Genomic DNA, 24,468 nt, shown 5'->3' on the forward strand with positions numbered 1-24,468 from the left:
GTACAATTCATAATTCCTACTAAAATGTTTTATTTTGCTTTCATCCGAACAGCTCGAGAATTGGACACCAAGAAAGTGATGGAAAACGGCTCGGATTACTTTCAGAGCCTGCTGCGGATTCTCGGGGTGGAAGCGTCAATCGAGGCCTTGATCAGAACCGCGTGTTTGTGATAAGTCAGAAAACACAAGCCAACATTCACGTCATCAGAACTTCATATCTAATCATTTTATTTGATATAAACACCTGTACAATCACCCATTAGGAACTACATATCGATGCCATCTGTAAGTGTCAATCATTTTTACGCATGATATGCCCACACTGTGTGGGCATCGTAAATATACATCATTAGACAAGAGCTAGAAAAATAAATAATTTTAAATACAAAATGTCTGACAGCAAAATCCACTTTGTATTTTCAAATAGTTAAATTTTAACATTAGATTACACCACAGAAACTGTGATATTCCTTTCTCTTCTTGCTTAACAGAATTAATGTCCATTCCTACCTACATAGTGATTATAGATGTTTATTTCATATTTTCACCCTCAGACTCACAATATCTCTGGTTCATTGGTTCATAAGGGAAAGATGGTGTTAAAACGAAGGCAAAAACAGCAATGCCTGGTGTGGAGAAACTGCACTTAATCAGATACAATATAACACACGTTAAAACTGAGCAACATGACGGTCAAACAAACGACATTGGTTGGACAAACGAAAGCGTAAGGCGTGTAATACTTCTCTTGACACCAGTTCACATTAAGACAAAAGGGAGTGTCAACACAGTTTGGCAATGTTGAATGTTCATCCATGTAAATATTCACCTGATGAGAACTGCATTGACGGCTTTGAGTTGAGCAAGCCGACGCAGTCAACATCACAGTAAAAGAGGTAAACAGAAGCATGAGTATCACTCACACCACAGTATTTTGTAACAGTAATATTTCCCATGACAAGAAAATTCTTTAGTTTTGAAGTCGCACAGTAAAATTCGTATCAACCGTCATTGGTTTTTGCGGTAGAAGGCGCTAAACTTGCACACAATGTTAAATCAACACCGCCATTTCTGTGGCACAATATACTGCTGTCCAACTTCATCAACTTCTGTAAAGTGCTAACGACAACTGCCATGCTGTCCATCTTTGGCCGACTTACAGCCAATTAAACTTTTCTATTAGTTCATTTCAAAACACGAATAAGTGTATTAATGTCAAACACAGTTGTAGGTGGACAGGCACAGTCGATTTTGCATTTTACAGCAGTTTTTTAGCGGAGAAGTGGCGTTTGAGGTGATAGACTAGCTTTAAAGAAGTAGTTCATCCAAAAATGAAAATTCAATCATTATTTACACACCTTCATGTCGGTATATTCAGGTTTTTCCACGTATTTGAAGGTCCAATAAAAAGCACCATAAATGTAGTCCATACAACTTAAATTTTAAGTGTGTTCTTCACTCAAAACCGAAGTAGTTATTCACTGATGATCTTGTTGTTCGTTCATGCTCAACACCCAGCAGCGTTTTTGTCCAATACGGACAAAATGCCCGGTTAGAATGAACTGCCGAGCTACATAAAAATGATTCAGCCATTTTGATTAGATTTGCAATTACATGAGGGTGATGAGTAAACAATGGCTAATAATGTTTATGTAGTGCAAACTAATCTTTAATAAGACACTTCGATTCGTAAATGGCGGTAGACGGTTACGCCAGGCAAGCGTGCGTGTTATAAAAATACACTTTCATTAGAGAGTAATATCATTAGACTTGTATTCAAATTCATAAAATCTAATTTCTGGATAGTGTGACAGTGTTAGCGCAACCTCATTCGCTAGCATGCAACAGGTCTGTGCTTGTCAGTATAACTGCTACTGTAGCTCGCCGTGGGTCAATGGTTTGAGGAGCTCTAGGGATGTAGTCTTACTAAAAACTCAAGTACTTGTCTGCCTTTGAACTTGAACGACGACTGCTGACACGGCCAAGTTGATGCATGGTAAAACGTTCATTAGGGAAAATCGCTGTAAGCCACGTTTTGGCACTTGGAAACCACAGTAGCGCTGCTGTGTTAGAGAAACACCCAACAGCACTGCACAAAAACACACACACAACCTCCTTGTCCTCCCTTTTTATAGCCAATGACTGACTCGTTCAGGTATTCTGTGCTTTAGGAGACCAGCCCCAGTGAGAACGTCACCCTCTAAAAAGAAAAACAAAAGGTCGTCCCGGCAACAGCCCACCGTCGCTGCCAACTTCGCGTCGCAGAACATGCTGGGAGGGCAAACGGCTAGACAGACTAGCAAACAAAAATAACAAAACTATATTTCAATTTCACTTCTACGCATTTTCCAAGCAGCACTTGTTGAGGTGTCTCATACGGCATGGAAGAGCAGCGTGCACTCCTGCCTTTCCTTATATAGGCTGGAGGGGGGCGGAGCTTGCGTGCTCCGCAGGTAGTAGTTGACGATTTTGGTGTCCAGCTTGTACTGGTGAGGGATTCCTTCGTACGGTTTGGGGTCCAGATCCAGGATGGAAACGGAATACGTAAAGCGAGGCTTCTCTAATGTCAACTGGTGTCTGTAAACGCAAAGGAAGTGCAAAGTAAAATTACCGCAATCGTCGAAGGGCAATTTAATTTAAATAAATAACCGATATTATATAACTGCTGTTTAGTTGTCTCTAAAAAGTGTAAACAAACTTACTCCTCGTCTTCTTCGCAAGGTGCAAACGTGATCATGATCGAGCAGTCTTTGGCGGTCATTGCAACTCTATACTGATGAACCTGGAAAGTGACGAGATGCAAGGAGAAATTAAAAAATCTGTATTGTATCTCTGAAAATGTATCTCACTTAGAAATTTGTCCCAAAATATTAATATTAGTTTTATAAACAAATAAACCTGTATTTTATTCAATACCGAAAACTTTTTTTTTTGTAGCCCTCCAACCGTATTCACTAATTGTGGACAAATGTGGGCACAGAGGACTCAGGTGTGATCCTAATTTGTATTTATTATAAATGTTATATCACTGTCTTCGATAACGTTTTGTCTATCCATTTATGGTGTCTTTTTTTATTTTGGGGGTATTTTTGAATTTATTTACTTCAAAAAGTACCATATTTTCTATGTAAATTATGCTTATTTTTATGTTTTATTTTTTTTTTTTAAATTTTTTTGTAACTATATTAAAATATCATTCCAATAAGTTCTTATAGCTAAAACCTAAAGATGAAGTGACTTTTCCGTCACCTGGTGTCTTATTTTGGCTTATTTTAGAAAGCTCTAAATTACAGTTTTTCCCATTCATTTCTATGGGTGCCCATTGACCCAAATACAAGATTAAGGAGGTTTTTTTTCACCAACTTAACATTGTAGAATTGAGTCAAAAACAAATTATGTGTGTTCAGGAGGCAAACTTAGGAAAAGTAGCCAAGTCTTGTACCTCTCAGATCAAGGGAAGTATTTTTGAAAAATAAATTAAAACTGTTTTGCCCACATTTGTCCAGAATACGGTTTTATGCCCAATTTTAGGGTGAAATACAACCAGTGAATTTCTTATTATGAGATTCACACCTAAACTTGAAAGCATCACATGCTCACAGTCTCACCTTCCCAACAGCATACTCAACAGACCCGTCATCCTCAGTGGGACAGTTTTTAACCGTGTCCATGAAACTCTCATTATAAGGCCCATCTATCTGCAGTCGGTTTCTGAGGATACAAACAAATGTTGATTAGATGTGCTTTTAAGCATGTTTATTCATAAAGATGATGTGGCTTTGCATGGAAATCACCAACGATCACACTGCACACCACCATGTGGCCACAGTGCCTTATTACTAGATAAAGTACCACATCCACACAGTCTTTTGCACCACCTAGTGTTTTCATCGTAATGTCTTCCAGGAGACCACAATACGACTTAAAATTGTTTGAAAATAAGGTGTATTAATACTTATAATAGTAAAACTAAACCAACTGTACTGCATTTTTACATATTATGCCAGTACAAGTGAACACTGCACAGAAATATCCGCCCTGCTCAGCAAGAACAAACGCTTCTTTCACTGGAATATTGATCGGATAGATCAGTAACGAAGCACTCAATATCCCAGCTTAAACATTCACCTTTCTTTCGGGAACTCCTCTAGATACTGCTCGACACGTTTGTACAGAGGGTAGATTCCTTCAATATCCAGGTTATCCAGCATCTGTACTTGGAGGATTTTTGAAAGGACGCTGTCTTTAGGGAGGCCATGGTTACCTGTGTAGATATGAAAATGAGCTCAACGTGTCCTCCTGGACTTGCATAACAGATACGATAACCGTCATATATATGCAGCAATAATCGCCACTTATGTGTCTTTTAAAATGCACAACGAGTTTCGTTCTAGATATATTGTGGCTCAACAGTTAAGTGATTTGTATTGGAACTAATACAATATTTTTACAATATTACCCATCCAAATATTCATTAGTTAGCAGTTGGTGAAGGCCTCACCGTTGCGGAGCAGGTCTCTTGGGAAGGGACTGGCTTCACAGTGCGGCCTGCTTTCGGACAGGTTTATCTTCCTGGGCTCCCCCGAGCGATTTGAGTCCCCGCCGCTGAGCAGGGAGGAGCAGATCACCCGAATGAACTCGTTGAGGACGGCTTTTCCAGGCTGGTGGCCCTTATAAAGGCCGTTACTATGGGGGAAATAAGGCCAAAGGTGCTGAATGAGATCATTCAAGTCGGGTTGCTGCTTGGCGTCGTCTTTACAGCTAAATATCAACTCTCCGCCCTGAAAAAAAATGGGAGAAACAATGAATTAATGCAACTTTTCTTTTATAACCGTTTTTTAATTAATCAAACCAATATACAAACAGAAGCTATTTCTCTTTTTTTTTTTAAATCCCCTCTTTAGCTGGTTTGCTAGTTTAAGCTAGTCACACATCTGGACCTATTTGATGATCAGCAAGATAGTTTTCCAGTTAAAAAAACTGTACTTGTCTACCACTCCCAGCCGAATCTGGTTAAGACCAGTAAACTGCTGTTTTTAGTAGCACTACTTCCACGTTCCAGGTTAAATTAAAGGAGTAATTCACTTTTAAAAAAAACTTTTGCTGATAATTTACTCACCCCCCCATGTCATCCAAGATGTCCACGTCTTTCTTTCGTCAGTCGAAAAGAAATTAAGGTTTTTGATGAAAACATTCCAGGATTTTCTCCATATAATGGACTTCATTGGGAACCAAACGGTTCAAGGTCCAAATGAGAGTTTCAGTGCAGCTTCACCAGACGATGAATAAGGGTCTTATCTAGGACCCTTCGAGTCATGACTCGAAAAAAGATTTGTTCATTTTGATGAACGAGTTTGAAAAGGAGAGTCACAAACGCTCATCACAGAACAGAGCAAGGCGAGCATTTGTGCTTATAAAATGTAAACTTTTTTACTTATTTTTGAAACAAACGATCGTTTCGCTAGACAAGACCCTTATTCATCGTCTGGTGTCGTTTAAAGCCCTTTGAAGCTGCACTGAAACTCTCATTTGGACCTTGAACCGTTTGGTTCCCAATGAAGTCCATTATATGGAGAAAATCCTGGAATGTTTTCATCAAAAACCTTCATTTCTTTTCAACTAAAGAAAGAAAGACATGGACATCTTGGATGACATGGGGGCGAGTAAATTCTCAGCAAAAGTTTTTTTTAAACGTGAACTACTCCTTTAAGATTTACTCAGTAATAAAACTGAGACCTACTGCAAATCAGTATGCATGACATCGTCGCTGACTGTTACTTTTCGAATGCTGAACATTCTATAAATGGAAGTCGAAGGAAAGTTTAAAAACTCCGAAAATGGACCTTATTCAAATTTCTTCAGCAAAACAATCCAAAAACACATTAAATAACAGTTCAACCAACTGAAGAGATTCCCGTAAAAAATCAAAGATGGCACTGATAAGGTATATAGACAGCAGGCTATTTACCTTAAAGATTTTCAAGTTGTTTTGTGGTTCCTCTAACAGATTTTTCAATGCAACGTACATTCGCTGTTTGCTCCTGGAATACAAGTTATTCAATGACATCCAGGTTAGTAAAATAAGATACATTTTTGCAAACAAAGGGAGAAAAAAAATGATTTGCCATGACAAGAATTAACATGTTAAGGGATTATATGGATTGTCACATCTGATTCTAAACCTTCTGTTTTCTTTAGCGTCAAGTAGCGTTATAAAAGCTTCATGCATGATAGGTTATGGGGCTGGTTTCACAGTGGAAAGGTGAGTCACAAAAAAAAAGAAAGAAAGAAAGGTGAATGTGGTCTTAGTGGAAAATTCTGTTTTAACAAAGGTCAGTTGGCTTTAGTGAATCTCTTTGCCGCAGTCAGTTAGATTTGTTAACAATGCTGGCTAAAGGTCGTACCATCAGCGAAAGATATAAATCCAGCTCTGATTTCCTGCACTGAGTGACTGAAGCGGTGACTCACCCTGAAAACAGATCCAGGGGGCAATATCTGCTCAATCGCTTCCACTTCCCATTGGCTAACTGCAAGAGAATAATGTTAGGAATTTTACTGTAAACTTTGCTAACAGCGTTTCGGTCAAGTACACCAACTTCAGTGACAGTCACTTGATGCACTCTCCAGTTTCCGTTCCACCTCTACTTTGGGACTGAAACTGATTTTCGTGCATCTTCTGCAGGCAAACCTCAAAAGGACTGATTGTACGATAGCACACAGTACAGACAGCAGGATGTTGACACTACACTGAACCATCCTCTTTTTTCTTTTCTTTTTTAAATCAGAAGTTCATGTTTAAAAATCTGGCTTCACTTCAATGAGCCATGAGTTACTTTCATAACTATGAGCCCTTTGTAAGATTCTTAATTGGTACTTACCTTGTAATGCTGATGCATGCAGAATCTGCAAACTTTGCGTTTGCATTCCTTAGTTATATGTCTTGAAAAGGGTAGAAATCCACATTTTGGCTGGAGGGGAAAAAGTTCAAATATTTAGTTATATCTCTGCATCGATTTACACAGAAGTTTAGGTGTAACGGTTCACAAAATTAACGGTTCGGTTCGATACGATACACTTGTGTCTCGGTTCGGTACGTTTTCGATACAGCAAAAAAAAAATGGCAGAGAAATTTCCTCGATTTATTTATTTTTTATTATATTTTTATTAAAACTAACATCATAAAGCATGATATTTTTACTTTGAGCGATAATGGAGCTATACTTTTCTTAGGAGCATATAAACAAAACAGCTCCTTGGACAAAATTAAATTTAATATTGTAGTAGTTATAAAAAAAGGTTTATTTTAGTTCAGATTAACATTTGAGGGCAGCAATTGTACAGTATTCATAATGTCAAAATAAAACCGACGTAATGTTACTTGAAAGCATTATAGCCGACTATTCCTGCCAAACTTCCATGGTTACAGTTAGTAGTGTTACTACAGTAAATCAATGACGAATGTTGCTGATCTGTGGACACTGGATGGTTCATTTATGGCACAAAGTTTCTTCCTGGTTTCCACGTCAGCGCTATTTGATCCGTTAATAACGGAGAAATGTGAATGTTTCTCACTAGATCTCGCAGCGATGTTATTACTTCAGTGGCGAATTCAAATGGTTTCTTTACTGGATTTGGCTGTGTTGTAACAGTGCTGCCAGATTAAGATCCGGCACGCGCTGCATTGGTCCAAAACTGATAAACAGTCCGTCAACCACATAATAACGAGTAGCTCAGCTTCATTACGCTAAAATTGCCATTTGCCATTTGATGTTGGGCAATGTTGTAGTCACGCCAGCATCTCGAGTGCGCTTGCCACGCCCAATGCGCCTACATTTGAAATAACGAAATTTTGGTCGGCAGGAAAAATGGTCCAACGAACCGTTCGGTTTGAAAATGCATACCGAAAACCGAACCGAAAGCCAAATACAAATACGTGTATCATTACACCGCTAAGCTTAATGCGAAGAAGGTTTTCTTGTTTTTATGAACACACAAACAAGCCTTTCAGATCAGATTCACGCCACCTTCCCCTGTTTGTTTGACTGACCATGTGATTAAATTCCACACAAATAGATTCAATGAGTCATTCAGCAACTGTGGTTTACTTCCCCAGGAATGGGCGTTTATAATGAACCAACCTAAAAAACTAGTTCTTGTTTTATATGAGATTCAAAGCGTTTATTTTAAAACAGTGTCTCCACCCTAATGGCATGAAGACATAGAAAACCCCATCAACAACTGTCAGCAAGTTCAATGAGCGGACGGGATAAGACATGCGTCACTAAATCAACACATTAAAGGTGCGGTTTTTGGCACACTTTTGCATAGTTTGAAAATGTAAATATTTTCAAAATGTGGGTATAAAAATTATATCAGTGTCATTTCCGCTTGAAGTACACACAAAAATAACGGTAGTGACGTGTCGTGGCTATGCCAAGCTGAAAGTGGAGTTCACCTTGATTTCCACGCATATGGGAGGTCTGTGGTCTCTGAGGTGGTGGAGGGGAAGCTGGGTCAGGTTAGGGAGGCATAAACCACACCCGCTGAATGTGTCCATGACCTTGTCACAGCGCAGTTCTGCATGAAGGAAAGATCACAACACCATTACGCAACATCAAATCCAGTCCAGAAAAGTGACTGCAACTCACATGAATGTGTTTGCAATGAAGAACAAACTCAATTTTTTTAGAGGGCGAAACTCCGGAAAACATTCAAGACGGATTTTACACCAAAAGTTTGAAAATTATGCTTGTTTTAGGACATAATCTGCGTTGCAATTAAGCATATTTTCCTGAATTGTCATTACCGTAATGGACCAAAATGTTTTACTTTGAAGTATACAGTAATGCCCATTAATCTCAAGGATTTTGCAATTAAAATACAACAATATAAAGTATGAATACTACACTGTTGGTTTTAAGGGGGCATTACCGCAATGACACTGTTTTGGGTTTTTTTGCATTACGGGAATGAGAAATGGAGGAAATGTGTGTAATTTTTATAAGAATTGTCCCATTTTTTAGCTAAAAGTTTTATTAATTTATTCCATTCTGTATCGATTTCATAATATTCACCAAATGTTTAAAAGGAAAAGGGTTTGGTCATTCGTACCAGGTCGTTCTTGTTGGACCTTCAGCGACAGCTGTCTCACAAAGTCTAGCGGTAGTTTGACAACCTCCTGTAAACAATCAAACCATTAGCTTCATCTTATTCGCTACATAACGGAGGCTTGTGTTGCAAAGCAACACGATGTATTAATGTACACAAACTTCTTGAACTGTAACTTACTCCGCTGTGAACGTATTTCTCCCCCAACAAAGGCTTCATGACATATTTACTATAATCCACAATGTTGAGGATGTGTCGAAAAGCTTGTTCTGCGGTCTGTTAGGAAAAAAGAAGGACAAATACAGACAACACTGAACACTTATTGAGTATTTACATTGTTGCAGATACCCTTTGTACCAAAAGAGACACTTTACTAACAATACAGTGAAACACAACTATTATAAACTCAAATGTGACTATTTACAAGTTTTATGAAAAATGTACCATCACATTAATATTGTACGAAAAGGCAATACTACGGTGGCTGAGAGAGCTCAACACACTGCAACTGAATGCGTATTCGCAGTGTGTTTCTGTGTTTGGTTGGTTTGCGAGTTTGCAGCACATGTGTTGTCATGATGACAATGTTTTCTTAATTTGTTGGTGTTTTTTCTTCAGTTTCAGTGCATTGAGCTCTCTCGGCCACCATACAATTCTGCTTTATGGTGCATATTTGAGAAGTTTGGGAATTTCAACTGTTTAGTAATATCGATTTGGGGAAGTTTTACCTGTCGTGTGTGTGCGGAGTCTTCAGAGGGAAACTTTAACAGACGGAGAACTTGACAGTGCTGTAAGAGAAGTGACGTGTTTGAGAACAAATTTAGCATTTAACTCATTTCACACAGACTTTGACCACTGTAAGTATCTTATCTTAGTCTTATTTTAGGTTGGGAAAAAAGAAGGGAATCCTATGAAAAAGGTTTGCCTGTGACTGGACTTGTGTAAACAACAAATACTCCATCCACTCATTCCGTTTGTCCCAGAATGCACTTGTACATAAAAAAAGGTCCACAAAGGTTAAGGTGACATCATCGCGTTGACGATAAACTCACTGACTGGCGGTTTGTTTTATGGACTGATGTAACCGATGGACGCTTAAACGCAAATGCAGTTTCTAAACACACTTGCTCAATGACATTACAAAACTGACTTCTGCCTCACCAAATGTCAGACTTAAAAAGATAATGTTCATGAAGAAATGATGTGTAAAAGAAAAATAAATCAGTCAAATTTTTATAACAGTAGAGTACAATTTCTTAAATTGTCATCAACATAATAAATAAAAAACGTATTCTCATTACTATAATACAATGAAAATAATCCTATCCAGACACAATTCTTTTTTTGTAATAATGAGTATTATTAAAATCTCATTACAGCAATGAGAATTTTTGAGGGGAAAGGTATTTAATTGTCGAGAAATTAATGTCATATAGTAAAAAAAAATGTTTTTTTCTTCTGAAATTTACCCCAAAATGTTGTTTAAACCACAAATCTTATTTCAATGTAAAACTGAGATGCTTTAATAATCTCACAAAGCCTTTCAGACAAGATGACGCGGGAACAGGCCAGCCGACGTGACAAAAAAAAAACACCACACAACAGTGTGGGAGCATGAAAGAATGTCTGTAAACAGCAAATAGACATGGACAAGCCCTTGCAGGACTACAAGATCGCTTGAAATTCGGCATCAAAGCGTCACCCGTTTTCTCCACACCCAGTTTGACATGATTGCATTAACATATTGGCCAATGTTGTCTCGGGCTGCTCAGCTGCCTGTGATTGGATGCACACTCTTGTGTTGTAATCTGTAATACAAATCCAACCAGTTTATGACTCCCGAACATTTGATCCAGTGTTGTTGTTGTTTTTTTTTTAGTTTATTTGTCGTATGAGGGTACAGACACACTAATGAGCTGGAAAATCAGGCAAAGGTTAAGCTGTTCCCGTTTTACAGGAACATATCCTTGATCTTAACAAAACAGGGCCTTGATATTGCAATCCTAGTGAAAAAAGGAGTCAACTACATGCTAAAGGGAACTGATTAATGAATCATTTACATAAAGTTTCCATAACTTTTTCATTCGTCATATTAAGACAAATCTCAAATGCAGCTGATTTGATTCATTGTCCAAATAAAGAGGGTTCTGGTTGTTGCATGCTATAACCCAAGTACTATCTTACTTAAAACAGTATAACATAGCTTTAAATGTACTTTAAACATCTTTAAATGAACTTTGGCCAATGGCTAAAAGTGATCAGCATCAACATTCCCACCCATCCTAATCAATATTCATCCCCATCATCATGGTTTAAAATCGGTCTAGACCCTCATTATCTTTCACTTTAAACTGTTAAAGGTTTCCTATGTTAACTTTGAATCCTGTATGGGGAAAATATTAATTGTTGTACATTATATTATCTCTTATACTTCCCATTTAAGAGCCAAGTCAGATGCACAAAAGCAACCTCACACTATAAGATCACCAATGACCATTCCTTCAACGGCCACTGCATTATGCGTCCTACATTAAATGTGCCACTGAAATGGGTTTAATAAACTTTATATCTCATAAAGTGGGTGTGGCATGTTCAACACACGTGTCACATGTTGTACATTCACTTTATCAATGAATCTTGATTTAGCCTGCTAGGTGGCTTTAGCTTTAAACCCCCCTCAAGACCCCTTTAAGATAAAGAAAGAGTTCATTCCCGTCTACTGTTGGTGTAAAAGTGCCAAACGTGAAGTCCATGTCCTTTCCGAACAGTTTTAATTGATTTTCCATTGACTGAATCAGATTTGATCGAGTTTATATGAATCTTGGCTAAGCTAAAAGCTAGGAACTATTGAACACCAACCTGCAAGTGAGACACGACCAGGCTTTTGTTGCCCTCCCCGTGATATTTCCAGTCGTTTTCGTCCATTTTATCCAGTTCCATTACCCAGAAGAACCGTTAACTGATGGAGTTTTGGCGCAGATTTGATACTCTGGGCGAGATGATCGGGGTCAGGCGCAAAACTTCTGGTGGATCCGCGTCTGACACACCGACGGGTGTAGCGCTACTACCGCTTTCGCGAGGACACGCCTCCTCTGCGCTCTCATTGGTCAGACGCAGAGGTTGAGGGTTTTTCATTGGCCAAAAGTGTTTGACATTGTTAAATGCAGGCGCTGATTGCTTTCTAAAAACGTCAATCAAATGTTCGCCCGCTTCTGAATGCAATTTATGGACTGTCTATAAAATGATGTCATGAACGCATGACTTTTTTTTTTTTTCAACAGAAAAACAAGTGAAAAATCACTGGCTCAATTAACTAAGTTTATAAGGAATGCAAGTATGTAATATATATTGTATTATATATATTATTACAAAAGCATGTTATTAAACTACTAAAAATGTGAAATTGAAAATAAAAGCTAATTGAAAGTATCAATAAATATCATATATATATATATTGTATAAATATAATTGGCATGTTTTAAGCAGTTGGATATTAAGGGGGGGGGTTGTTTTGTGTAGCATTAGAAAATATCTAATTGATTAAAAAATAACAACACTAAAACAATGAACAATGATATGTGAGACACTTTGGAAGGTATAATTAATAATTAAAAATAATTAAGTAGTCACTAACTGTGTTACTAATTTACTTACACATTCTTTTAAATTTAAGCCAACTATGAAATACTTTATGGCCTAATGAATGACATTTGGGAATGAATCTTGTAAATATTTAAAATACACACAAAATAAAAGAAATTGTCTTTTAAGATCACGCATATATAAAGTTTTACCTCAGAAAAAATTATCAATATTTTGATGGCATTTTTTTTATTTTTTGACTTACATCGAGATCATTCTCGAAATTAATTTATCGAGTAAAGTTGTTCAGAATTCTTTTCATTAACTGAAGAACATCTTTTCGACTTTGCTTTTATGATGTAGTGCAATGGCTTCTATTATATTTAAATGTATTTAATCTCAGTGGTTTAATTATCTATTTCCAACAGGCAAATTCCAAATATAAGTTTAGGACGAGTAAATCATTACACCAATATGATAAGAAGAAAGGACTCATTCATGTAGTTACATGAAATAACCACAAAAGACTCATATTTTTTTAGAAATTCATAGAAAACCTTTTTAATAGAAATTTTAAAAAACATATTCAACATGACTGTACAGGGAGCTTAAAACATACATTTAATCAAAATACATTTGTTTTCACCATGAGGTCAATAGGATGAAGAGTTCACCATTGATTTAAAAAAAAAAAAAAATATTTAAAAAGAAATCAAATGTGAGCAATGCCTGATTTAACGCTCACACACAGAATCACTCTTCAGCTGGAGCAAGTCATCATCCCGAAGGATTTGGACGGACTCGACTGTCCGATTCTCAATTCGTCTTTGCAGTGGTCCTTCTTATTTGAGTCGGGCGGTGGCGCGGACTCGTAGAGGACACATATGGACCCGTCCTCTCCAATCCGGTAGGACACTTCATACGGGTCGACCCACATGGTGAGTTCACTTGGGAGCAGTGAAAAGAGTCGATCTTTTGTGAGTCCGATCGTACAGGCCGCTTTGCCTATCAAAGGGTCCATCTTATGGTTGATCCGGATGCACCTGTAACCCGAACCTCGGCAAGGTGCATTTGGGAACCAATGGTGCTGATAATGATCTACAATAAAAAAAGAACAAAGTTAGGCCTTGGCATAATCAAACGCAACCTTTGATTAGCATTACTTGCCAAAGTTTAGGCTTTGTTAAGGCAGATTATGGGTTAAAATGGTGCAAGTTTCAATGAATGGACTTTGGTGCTGCAATAAACTGAATCTGATATTCGGCTGGTTTTGTTTGTAACAATAAACAACGTTCATTTTTTATTACAATCTATATCATTTGAACTATTGTTTACTTAAATGTATTTTAAACGACGGAAAGATCATGTCCAATCCTGTCTTACCCCCTAAAGATTCTTCCAAAGAGAATCTGAATTGTTGCAGCTGTTCTTCTGAAAGCAGTCCCGTTCCCCTCAACAGACGTGTGACAAAGTTAGCAGCAGTAGACACCTCGGTTTTCATCATGAAGTTTTTGCATGAGCTGAAAGGGAAAACGAGGTAAAACTGTGATACACCATCAAATGTGAGCACGAACGAGTTTTTTAAGATCAAACAGCTCGAGTACATCTGAACTCAACAGGCCTGGCCAATGTCTTTGGCATATTCCTTTGTTCAAAACAACACGAAAAATCGCGCCTTAAACACTACTGACCTGCTCCAGTGAATCGCTATAGGGGTACAGAGAGTTTCCAGAGCTGTTGTGAACGTTTTTGTTAACGAAGTTGTAAAAACGGGTAAATAATTTTCTCTTTTTAACCGCGAACTTCCTCCTCCGGTGGTGGTGGATTGAGTACGTGCAGCTCCAGTTCTGAGCTCAGATGGTAAACACTCTGCAGCCACGCGCCTCCGCCAATCAGAGAGCGAGTTCGAGATGATGTCACAAACGAGCTATTTACATTAGTATCAATCTAGCAAGTTGTAGTTGTAGCATGAGTACTTTTATATTCTTATTTATAATATATGGTGCATGTAATTTAGTATAAGCGTTATTTAATCATTTTTCCTCTCTATTTGTACACAACTTGAATGCATTGTAAAAGTACGATTAAAAAAAAATCTCTTCACACAGATAAAATGCTGCTTGTTAGTTTTTAGGAGGTTCAATTTTGATGCATTCCACAACTTTAAAGCAACAAAAACGATTTGTGTCCATGTTAATGTTTTAACTTTTAATAGTAACAGTGTTTTGTTGTGTACCCATAGCATTTGTAATATCCTTCGATGTTAAGTACAGCTATTACATTTATATACAGTAGGCTAAGTAAAAATGCTGGCTACATGCTGAAACAACTTTTATGAGAACTTGATTTACGTTTCATGTCTACGAACATTAAAAAAATGAAACAAGCGTTTCCCACAGCACCATCATACATGTTAATTTTTTTTTATAAAAATTGTAAAAAAAAAAAATGTTTTAAAAATACAACTTATTTTATTACGTGTTTTCTAAATGTGGGGGAAAAAAAATAATTCATAACGCGTTTGTGCATAACTTGTCTCATGAATGTCTCCGTAGTACGCTCGTTGGTCAATGGACCAATCATAGCGCACCATAAGACACTTGGGCCACGCTTCAGCCAATCAGGTGAGGTTTTACTACCGCATGCGCTTTCTCTGAACGCATGATCCCTTTCAACACCGAATGAGAGGCAGAGCTCAGAAATGCTTTCTGCTTCACAAGTTTTCTGTTATTTTGTTTATTTAGTCATTTAGGTTTACGTTAACAGCTCAGAGTAGCTCGTTATTAGTGTTTTGTCCAGCATGGTGTATGTTTGACGAGTCGTAGCAGCTTAATGCAGGAGTCTGAGAGGGACACTGAAGCAGGTAACTGATAAACCTGAGCACTTTACCACAGTTTTACCATAATAAACCCAGTATGTGACTCTATAAGACTATTGTATGTAGGTTAGGTATTATTTTCCGCTTTTGGATGGAAAATAACTGGATTATTTACTCTGAACATCTAGTATTTACGACTATAAATTACTTTAAATTGTTTTTAAGTGTGCACTACTGACATTAATGACAATTTACAACGTGCACAAACTGTTTTATCGGAAAAGGCTATTTTGCCGGACAAATTGAATAGTGTGTGTGTATTATATATATGTCTATGTCTAACAGTCCTGTCAAAAGTGTAGACGCCTGCTCATTTTTTTTTTTATTTTGACTTTTTTCATCATTTATCATCAATGAAAAATGATCATGATTTTTTTTTTTATTTCCCAAAAGCACCTCATTGTTATGGACTTCCCACCAAGCAAGAGACTGAAAAGTCATCAGGTGTCAGCCGGACCCGACCCTTTTGATGATGACATCGATTTCACCCAGGATGACCTGGACCAGATTGACATCATTGCATCCCAGGCCGTCACAGGAGACGTCCAGAACAGTGGGTCAAAGAGAACGCTTAGTTCTGTGTTCGCTTGCGCTGATGAGCAAAGCAAAGCACCTGTGAGATCAGGCCGAAAAACATTTGCCATCGGAGACGGCTGCAGCAGTAGCGCATTTAACAACAAAGAGCCTCAGAGAAAGGATGTGTTTGGTTAGTATAAGATGTTTTGGACACACATTCCACAAGTCTTTTGTTTCCCAAACACTCCCCCTGTCTGCTTTTGGACTGAGCATTTTGTCTTATTGCCCACACAGTTCTTTCTTGCATTATATTATGTACTCTGGATAATATGGATATGTTGTTTTGTGTTTCACAGAGCAGATTTTATACCGTTAATGATAGTTTATTATTAATTAAGGAATATGATGTAATTTAACATATCAATCTAATACTATCATATATAATGATATTTAGAGTTTTTATTATAAAAAATAATTAAATGAAATGATTTGAAATCAAATTTATTAAGTATTATTATTATTAGTGAATATTTGAAATAATTATTTTAATTTGACATTTTTAGCTTTGTATAAAAATGCAATATAACTCTATTATTATTGATGTATTTTAAGTCTAAATAATAAAGAAACAAAATATTATATAATTGGATTTTACATAGTGCAAAAATTAACTCGGCAAAATACTGATACTAAAATATTTCAAAAATAATAATATAATAGTACATTTAATAAGATTATAATGCTTATTTAATTTAATAACCAAAAACTAAGCAAAAGACTGTGGGTATTCGACTTTATTCAATATTTGAATATTATTCAACATTTTTAATAATACAATATAATAATAATGTTAATAATACTCAAAAAAATCTAATTGTTATATTGGATTTTTTTACAAAGCAAAAATGTATTAAATTAAACAAGTATGTTTAAATATAATTATTATTAGCACTACATATTTATTTACAAATATAACACAATACAAATATTTTTTAATTAAATTGAATAAATATTAATTTGTGAATTATGTTATATTATTTTGAAATATTTTATAACTCTTATTCCCACAGTTCTTTGCACAGCATTTTATTATAAATATATAATTATTTTTCATGTAATTTTTGCATGATATGAACTTTGCATGGGATAATCTAGCAATGTAACTAGTGTGTGTGTCACACAGCAGATGGTCATTCCAGTAAAGATGGAGAGGATCTGTACTTCAAGCAATTAGAGGAACAGCAAGCAGACCTGAAGAAAAAGGTGTGTTCTTCATTTGGTCGGTTTGTTATGGTTAATAGAAAACCACTTTATTTGCTCTCAAAAAGACCCCTTTTTTCCTGAACTCCTGGAAAAAAGAAATGAGTTCTCATGTGTCTGCATTTCTGTTCACACTCAGCTGAAGGAGGTCGAGGAGGAGATCCTGATGAAGAACGGAGAGATCCGAGTCTTGCGGGACTCCCTGAAACTGGCCAATCAGGAAAAGGAACAGCAGCGGCAGGCCCAACTCGCCCTGGAGAAAGAGAAAGCTCAGGCTCAGAGCGAACGGGAGAAGGAGCTGTCCAGGAAGGTACGGCACACAAGCTTGACTGACGATGAAACGTTTGGTGTGAACTCATGGAAATGCTGGTGTACCGCAGGTGCAGTCGCTGCAGTCAGAGTTGACCTTTAAAGAAGCCGAGATGAATGAAATGAGAGGGAAACTTCGGAGCGTTGAGCGTGGAGGAAAGCAGTCCGGCACACCTGCGCGAAACATGTAAATACAACTTTGATTTTTGTGTGTCTTCCAGAGGCATTGGTAATGAGAAACAACTGCTCTGTTGTCTGCACTGTCAGCATTTCTTTCTTTTTTTCCTTTTCTCTAATAATTATATCATGTAATAGTAATTGTGTTTACTATTTTTTTTTTATATATATTTTAATATGTGTTATTAGTTGTGGTTTTAAAGAATACAATGCATTAAAATAATAAAAATGTCACAATTACCTTTTTACGAAAATTATTATTAATATTAGTAGTATTGTTAAAAGCATTGCTGTTAAATAATATATTTATATTAGTGATCATTGTTACTATTATTATTAATAAAAAAAATATATATATAAATAATAACATTTGTTTTGTGTTAAAAGGTTAGAATGTTACCTGCAAACCTCTCTAGACAAATAGTTGATTTGTGTTTTGTTTTTTTGTCGTGTTAACACAGTATTCACTCTCCTGCGAGGCCAGCGTTCATAACTAAGGAAAACTTTGCAGCCGAGCTCTCCAAGAAAACATCTCCTATCAAGAAAGACCATCTATTAGAGGGTATGGATTAGTTCACATTTCCTTTCCTGAGGTCTTTCCATTACCGTTCAGTCCTCAACTTCACATTTCCAAACTCTTATCAGATGGGAAACCAGCGCAGCCCAAACATTTCCCCACAGAAGAGGGTCAACAGGAAGGTAACGGCTGATCAAATCTCTAGCGTTATCATCAGCCTGTTCTCTCAATGGGTTTCCTGTGAGCTTGTGTTTGTGATGCTGTAGGCTGTGTGTTGTTGAACCTACTGCTGCAACAACCGTTGGATCCGAGCACTCTGGGTCTGTGTCACCTGCTCTCCATCAGTCCTGCCGCTCTACCAAACGCCCTGTCACGGAGCGGCTACGTCAGCTCGTGAGTATCAACAAGACATCCCATACAACACTTAACACTGTCTCCGTGTGTCTGAAATGTCCTGAAACCTGAGAAATATACTGTAAACATTGGCTTTTACTACATCCAACTGTTTGTTTTGGGGAATCATTGGCCCACTTTCACAACATTACTCATAAAGAATGGAAATTTCCATTGCAACATTTGTAGATGTTGGTATATTCCATTGGAACGTTTGAACAATGTCAACGTTGGAAACGTTGATCTAATATATTTTAAGTCACTTGATCAAAGATATTTTCGGTTCATAAAGCAATAAAAAATATTATTGGTTGTATTTTATTATTTATTAAACAAAATATTGTATTAATAAAAAATATATATATACACACACGTTTTTACATCATGACATTCTGATTATTCTGAAACATTATTAATACAGTTTTATTTTGTTGTATATTATTATTTATTATTAAATGAAGTATTATAGATTAATGTATTCTATTCATAATAATATATAAAATAAAGAGCATTGTGATATGTATCTTCTGTGATATAATATCTCATAATAATAATTTTTACATCAAGACTTTTTTTCATTATTTATTATTAAATTAATTAATTAATTAATTTTGTTTTGCATTTTAAATACATTATAATAATGTTGTATTATATTGTTCATTATTAAATTGTATATTAATTAAATATAATATAATTATATTAATAATATAATTAATATTATATATAATATAAATATAATATTAATAGTTAAATATTGTATTAATTATAACAATTATTATTGTTGTTACTAGTAGTATTCATATTTACACCATGACATTTGCTTTTATTTATTTTAAAACATCATTGTTAAAATATTATTTGTTGGATTTTAGTATTTATTATTAAATAAAATATTTTAGAATAATGTGTTCATAATAATAAAAAAAAAACTATACATTTTTTTAAAGGAGAAAATATGGGTAAAGCCTTTTCTTTCTTTCTTTTTTTAGGCCTGAAACTTGTGGAAATTTGATAGTTATTTGTGGAAATAGTATACAAGTATGATAAAATAACTATTACCATTATGTCTTTTAAGTATTAGTAACTGTTTACTATTGCATCTTTAATTATCTGTGTAAAAAGTTTGGACTGATGTGAATTGTTTTCCCCCTTTACTTCAGGGGATCATTGACGACCTCCAGCTCGTCCTCCACTGAATTCAGATCAATTCATTGTCCACAAGCTCGATTCAACCAGCTGCAGAGTCTCGCTATGTCCGCTCTCACCGCATTAACTCTCCAGCCCTCCACGAGTGTCCCACGAAACCCAGATGCTGCTCTCCAAACCTGCCCGGCCACGGTGCACTTCCTCCCCCTGCTCACCTTCCACATCAGCACGTACTGCCAGTCGCTGGAGTCCGTCGAGAGCTCTGCGAAAGCCTCGCTCCATGGCAGCTCCCTGTCGGGATCTTCCGACTCCAGCCTGGCCTTGAGTCTGGAGGAGTCTCTCAGCAGTCAGGAGGAGTTCGCCTTGGCAGCCATGCAAGCTCTCTATCACATAGTGTGCTACAGCTGTGAGGCTTTGGAGATGGTTCTGTGCCATCAGGACGGAGAGATTTCCCCTGACCAGCCACAGTGTTCGAAGAATCTCCTCAGTACCTCTGAGCATCTCACCGGGGAGGTCCAAACCCAGCTTCCTCTTCTCAGAAGACTCCTACAGTTGGCCGATCCAGCGTTCATTACCGCCGCCGGCCAGAGGGAGGCGCTAGTAAACACTAGTTTGAAGACTCTTAGCAGGCTGGCCGAGAGAGCGCAGGAGAACCAGCTCTTGAGGTATAATATGTGTGTCTACGTGAGTGTCGTGTTCTTTTCCCATTTCATAGTCTGATTCTGCCTCTTACTTTACATTTAGACGACTGAAAGTGGAAAGAAATACTGTGGCAACATCTTAACCCTGTAAAGCAAACATATGAAATCATGGATTTCCTTAAGTCACACTTAAGTTCTCAATATTAACTAACTAACAACTATGACTTTCGTCTCCAATAAACTCCTAATTACTGCTTATTAATAGTTAGTTCGTTCGTGACTCTCCTGTTCGAACTCGTTCATCAAAATGAACAAATCTAAAAAAACGAATCCGAGTCAATTCGTTAATTTCGTTCATTGAATGAATCAAATGACTCGAAAAAAGATTTGTTCGTTTTGATGAACGAGTTTGAACAGGAGAGTCACAAACGCTCATCACAGAACAGAGCAAGGCGACCATATGAGCTTATAAAACTTAAATTTTTTTATTTATTTATTAAATGAGCGATCGTTTCGCTTGATAAGACCCTTATTCATCGTTTGGAATCGTTTAAAGCCCAGTTTGCACTGAAACTGTCTTTTGGACCTTGAATCTTTTGGTTCCCATTGAAGTGTATTATATAGAGGAAAACTCTGGAATGTTTTCATCAAAAACCTTAATTTATTCGACTGAAGAAAGAAAGACATGGACATCTTGGATGGCATGGGGGTGAGTAAATTATCAGCTAAAGTGTTTTTAAAGGTTAACTAATCCTTTAAAGTCCCTGTAAAGTCAAAATTAAGTATGTGTTCTGAGTCTGTCATACCACAGAAAAATGTGTAATTAGCCACCCAGCCAAATTTGAATGATAAAAAAATCCGGGAAGTACATAAAATAAGAAATCAAAATCATGAAAAAATGAGCAGATTCTCTGCTCTCAAACGCTGGGGGCGTGTCTGCTGGCTGCGCTGAAACCACGCCCACTCACGGGAAAGCTGTCGACGGTGATTAGCTGATTAGCTTTTGGAGACGGGAGGATGAACACTGAGGCGGGAGATCGTCTTTCGGCCCCGTTCACCAGTAACAGCGGATTAGAGTGAATCCAAGTTGTCTCTGTGGAAAGTTTATAAAACGATCCAGTGTAAAACGATCACTACAGAGGTACAGAGGCTCTTCATCAAAGTATAAGCTCTCTAAAAACCTCTTCTTGATGTGATCGTTTTTAAGGGAATTTAAATGAAGATACCGATCTGTTTAGTACATGATCGCATCCAGGTAGTAGCCCATGCATGTCCGTGTCGAAGGCATAGCTAGCTAGAAAACTGTAGGCTCAGCTGTAGTAACTAATAGTACTGACAGTCACTCACGATTGAGCGGTGAATGCGAATGTGCTCGGGGAGTGTGTGTGAAGAGGGGGAGATCAGACTCTGTGTGTCATCAAATAGGGGGGTGTCCAGCAGCTCATGGGCTCCAGTGTGTCACGGAGCCCTGTTTTAGCCCCGCCCAATTAATCCGTAAAATTGCAATGGTGAAAAACTGTTTAACGGTCTAACTCCACATTTCAGTACTTCACAGTTCACAGACTTTGCAATATGTTTTAGCAATACATATGTAACATTTATAATGTGTTTGGAACTTTTTTGTAGAATTGCCTTTACAGGGACTTTACGTTTAGGTATTGTGTAGGATTAAGCTATGTAGAATATGGACATACAGAAAAAGGGCTAGTTCACACAGAACACATTTTTGCTGTTAGGCCGTGTTTCCACCAAACGTTTTTTTCCCCCGCCAAGGCTAGCATTGTTTTCCAATTGTTTTCAATGGGAGTGCCTTGTTTTTAAAAACTACTGCAGCATGACTAGGAGCTGAGTGTCTATTTCACACAGAAGTGCCAATTTAATTTCACAGATTTCACTGCCAACTCTCACGCATAGTGAAATCATAGAACAGTTTTTAAAAAAACGTATCAAAACTTTAGTTTTACCGACTAAAAAACAGTTTGCATGCAGGGTTTTTTTGTTGTTGTTTTTTTTTTAAAAAAAAAGAATAAAATCACTTCAGCTTTATCCAGACTAAACAACAAATATGCAGTTTGGTGAAGTTTCTGAGATGACCAGAGAGTAAAATGACACAGCTTATCATCCTCATTTACTTTTATTCACCAATTACACTGTTGTCTGATTTCTCAAATGTAGACTCCAGGTCGTCGTGTCGAGTCAAGTGTTGGTCAAATGCCTGACTCTGGAGACGTCCTACAGAATAGTCCGTCTGTCGGTGAGATTTCTGTCGTTTATCGTCTATAATGAAGAGATGGCCACAAAACTCTGCTCACATGAATGTAAGTGACTTTTAGCATTTCATAAAGTGTATTTTTGTTGGCTTAAGTTAACACAAACCCTGTCTTCCGTCAGATCCATGTCCTTTCCTCAAAATATTCCAGTACGTCACCTCTAGAAATCCCCAGAAATCCCCCTCAGAAGATATGTGGAGTCGTTTTGAACTTGAGGTGATTTATCTTGCAGTGCTTTGTTTTGAAATGCATTGTATTAAACCGTGATTTTAAAAATACGATTCCTCTGTCAACAGGTCATCCGGTTTTTAACCAAACTGTTCACACAGAAGGTGGAAACTTGGACAGCTTTTTGTGAATCATCCTGCCAGTGTATTAATGAGGTTTGATTTTCTTTATCTGTTAGTTTTGAAGCAAAACCATTATACAAGAATATAATTGACAAAATGATTACAGAAGCGCCAATGGACATGATCATTGTTCTTGAGTGTTTGATTAATGTAGAGCAAAATGGTCTGGTTCTGACCATACTGTATTTATTTTGTCTTCAGGTGGTGCGGACGGTCGTTGTGCTTTTACACAGGCAGTGGCTGAAAACAAAAGGCAGAGGAAGTCAAACGCTGAGCAATCGGGCCTGGACGAGTCCTGGATTACAGGTACTGCGAGAAGCTCTGATGCTTCTACACTGGCTGCTGTTAAAGGACTCGTCCTTTTCCGAACACTGTCTGGACGTCCTGCACATGTACGATCAGGTCATTCCCGCCATCAGAGACACGTTCCGTATGGTCCCAGATTTGTCCGAGAGCGAAGGTGGGTTCACATCTCTATATTCAGTAAGTTATAGTAATTAATGCCAACATCATTTTGATTGGCTAACTGACTTCTGAGTAGCATGATGTATAACATTCACTGTCCTTAATGATATTTGTTTTAAAATTAGTCCACTGTGATGCATTAAATGGGATTATATTGTTGTCTCACTCCAGAACTGGCTCTGGAGGAGATCTGCAGATCTGAAACGGAGTACGTTGAAGACATGGATATGGAAACGGGGTCATAATGGTCTGATATTAAGTCAATTTTTTTGTAATGAAAAATGTTCAGTGTGTCCCCTCAGAAACATTCTGTTTGTCTCTTGTCCTCATATTTTGTCATTCTTTTTAAGACTGAGCACTAATGACCCGAATTAAAGAATTAATTCTGTCACTGAGGTATTTTAATTATTTATGAATTGCAGTTTTTATAAACCGAGGGACGAGTCAAAATATTTTTTTTATATAATATTTATTGGGGATCAGCTTTGAGGCAAGGGATAGGCTTTATGTCTTACGTCACATGAACAAACAGGAAAAAACGGATCTAGTCACATCACAACAGCATGAACTGGCAGCAATATATGGACTTTGGTGGCTAGTTATTTTTTAATAGCTAGTTCTATATTTAACAGAGTAGAAAAAACAGAACTAGAAGTGATGCAACCTGTTTTACAGATACACACCCGTTATACACGTCTATTATTATTTTGTTTTCATGACCTTCTTACATTATCTTGCTTATTACGCGGCTACTCACTCAAACAGTTTCGGTGATTTGAGTTTAAGGGATCATTCACCCAAATATTTTGTCATTACTTACCCTCAAGTTGTTCCAAACCTTTATTGACTTCCATAG

At 37.1% G+C, this 24,468-nt stretch overlaps 4 protein-coding genes across 5 annotated transcripts in view; 2 read left to right on the plus strand and 2 right to left on the minus strand.

Moving 5' to 3' along the window:
- cenpp (centromere protein P) overlaps positions 1 to 392 on the plus strand; it is a 56,739-nt gene extending 56,347 nt beyond the window's left edge. Inside the window, exon 9 of the mRNA XM_039691066.2 lies at positions 53 to 392. Coding sequence (XP_039547000.2) covers positions 53 to 171 — 119 coding nt within the window. The 3' untranslated portion in view covers positions 172 to 392. The remainder of the gene's footprint in view (positions 1 to 52) is intronic.
- Positions 205 to 12,166, minus strand: ippk (inositol 1,3,4,5,6-pentakisphosphate 2-kinase). The gene is made up of 13 exons (XM_039691063.2): positions 11,968 to 12,166; positions 9,837 to 9,896; positions 9,289 to 9,384; positions 9,112 to 9,178; positions 8,456 to 8,577; positions 6,879 to 6,968; positions 6,469 to 6,527; positions 5,969 to 6,041; positions 4,502 to 4,781; positions 4,129 to 4,264; positions 3,609 to 3,711; positions 2,703 to 2,782; positions 205 to 2,577 (listed from the first exon to the last, which is right to left on the minus strand). The coding sequence occupies exons 1-13, from the start codon at positions 12,046 to 12,048 to the stop codon at positions 2,373 to 2,375; spliced, it is 1,452 nt and encodes a 483-aa protein (XP_039546997.1). The 5' UTR covers positions 12,049 to 12,166; the 3' UTR covers positions 205 to 2,372.
- A 1,055-nt stretch (positions 12,167 to 13,221) lies between these two features.
- On the minus strand, positions 13,222 to 14,518 carry LOC120492804 (protein BTG1). Its single transcript, XM_039691057.2, has 3 exons — positions 14,382 to 14,518; positions 14,074 to 14,210; positions 13,222 to 13,788 (listed from the first exon to the last, which is right to left on the minus strand). The coding sequence occupies exons 2-3, from the start codon at positions 14,192 to 14,194 to the stop codon at positions 13,451 to 13,453; spliced, it is 459 nt and encodes a 152-aa protein (XP_039546991.1). The 5' UTR covers positions 14,195 to 14,210; positions 14,382 to 14,518; the 3' UTR covers positions 13,222 to 13,450.
- Positions 14,519 to 15,350: 832 nt separating this feature from the next.
- On the plus strand, positions 15,351 to 24,000 carry atrip (ATR interacting protein). Of its 2 annotated transcripts, none has more exons than XM_039691056.2 (14): positions 15,351 to 15,553; positions 15,962 to 16,274; positions 17,271 to 17,347; positions 17,484 to 17,654; positions 17,725 to 17,840; positions 18,292 to 18,392; positions 18,476 to 18,529; positions 18,614 to 18,740; positions 19,901 to 20,551; positions 22,703 to 22,845; positions 22,919 to 23,013; positions 23,094 to 23,180; positions 23,349 to 23,607; positions 23,784 to 24,000. In XM_039691056.2, the coding sequence occupies exons 2-14, from the start codon at positions 15,974 to 15,976 to the stop codon at positions 23,855 to 23,857; spliced, it is 2,256 nt and encodes a 751-aa protein (XP_039546990.2). In that variant the 5' UTR covers positions 15,351 to 15,553; positions 15,962 to 15,973; the 3' UTR covers positions 23,858 to 24,000. The 2 variants fall into 2 exon arrangements, with proteins under 2 accessions (XP_039546990.2, XP_039546989.2); XM_039691055.2 differs by having other exon boundaries at positions 15,356 to 15,553; positions 17,268 to 17,347.
- The last annotated feature ends 468 nt before the right edge of the window (positions 24,001 to 24,468 follow it).

Source organism: Pimephales promelas, chromosome 2, assembly GCF_988280905.1.
Source record: "Pimephales promelas chromosome 2, fPimPro1.hap1.1, whole genome shotgun sequence".
Taxonomy (NCBI): Eukaryota; Metazoa; Chordata; class Actinopteri; order Cypriniformes; family Leuciscidae; genus Pimephales; species Pimephales promelas.

Bases quoted from the DNA above. Each gene is read 5' to 3' on its own strand.
- atrip (XM_039691055.2), top strand. From the start codon at position 15,974: ATGGACTTCCCACCAAGCAAGAGACTGAAAAGTCATCAGGTGTCAGCC. The intron at 16,275-17,267 runs GTTAGTATAAGA...TGTGTCACACAG, and splicing joins TCAGAGAAAGGATGTGTTTG to CAGATGGTCATTCCAGTAAA. The intron at 17,348-17,483 runs GTGTGTTCTTCA...GTTCACACTCAG, and splicing joins AAGCAGACCTGAAGAAAAAG to CTGAAGGAGGTCGAGGAGGA.
- LOC120492804 (XM_039691057.2), bottom strand. From the start codon at position 14,194: ATGATGAAAACCGAGGTGTCTACTGCTGCTAACTTTGTCACACGTCTG. The intron at 13,789-14,073 runs GTAAGACAGGAT...TTTTTATTGTAG, and splicing joins TTTGGAAGAATCTTTAGGGG to ATCATTATCAGCACCATTGG.
- ippk (XM_039691063.2), bottom strand. From the start codon at position 12,048: ATGGAACTGGATAAAATGGACGAAAACGACTGGAAATATCACGGGGAG. The intron at 6,528-6,878 runs GTAAGTACCAAT...ATTCTCTTGCAG, and splicing joins GCATGCATCAGCATTACAAG to TTAGCCAATGGGAAGTGGAA. The intron at 3,712-4,128 runs GTGAATGTTTAA...TTGTATCCTCAG, and splicing joins GAGGAGTTCCCGAAAGAAAG to AAACCGACTGCAGATAGATG.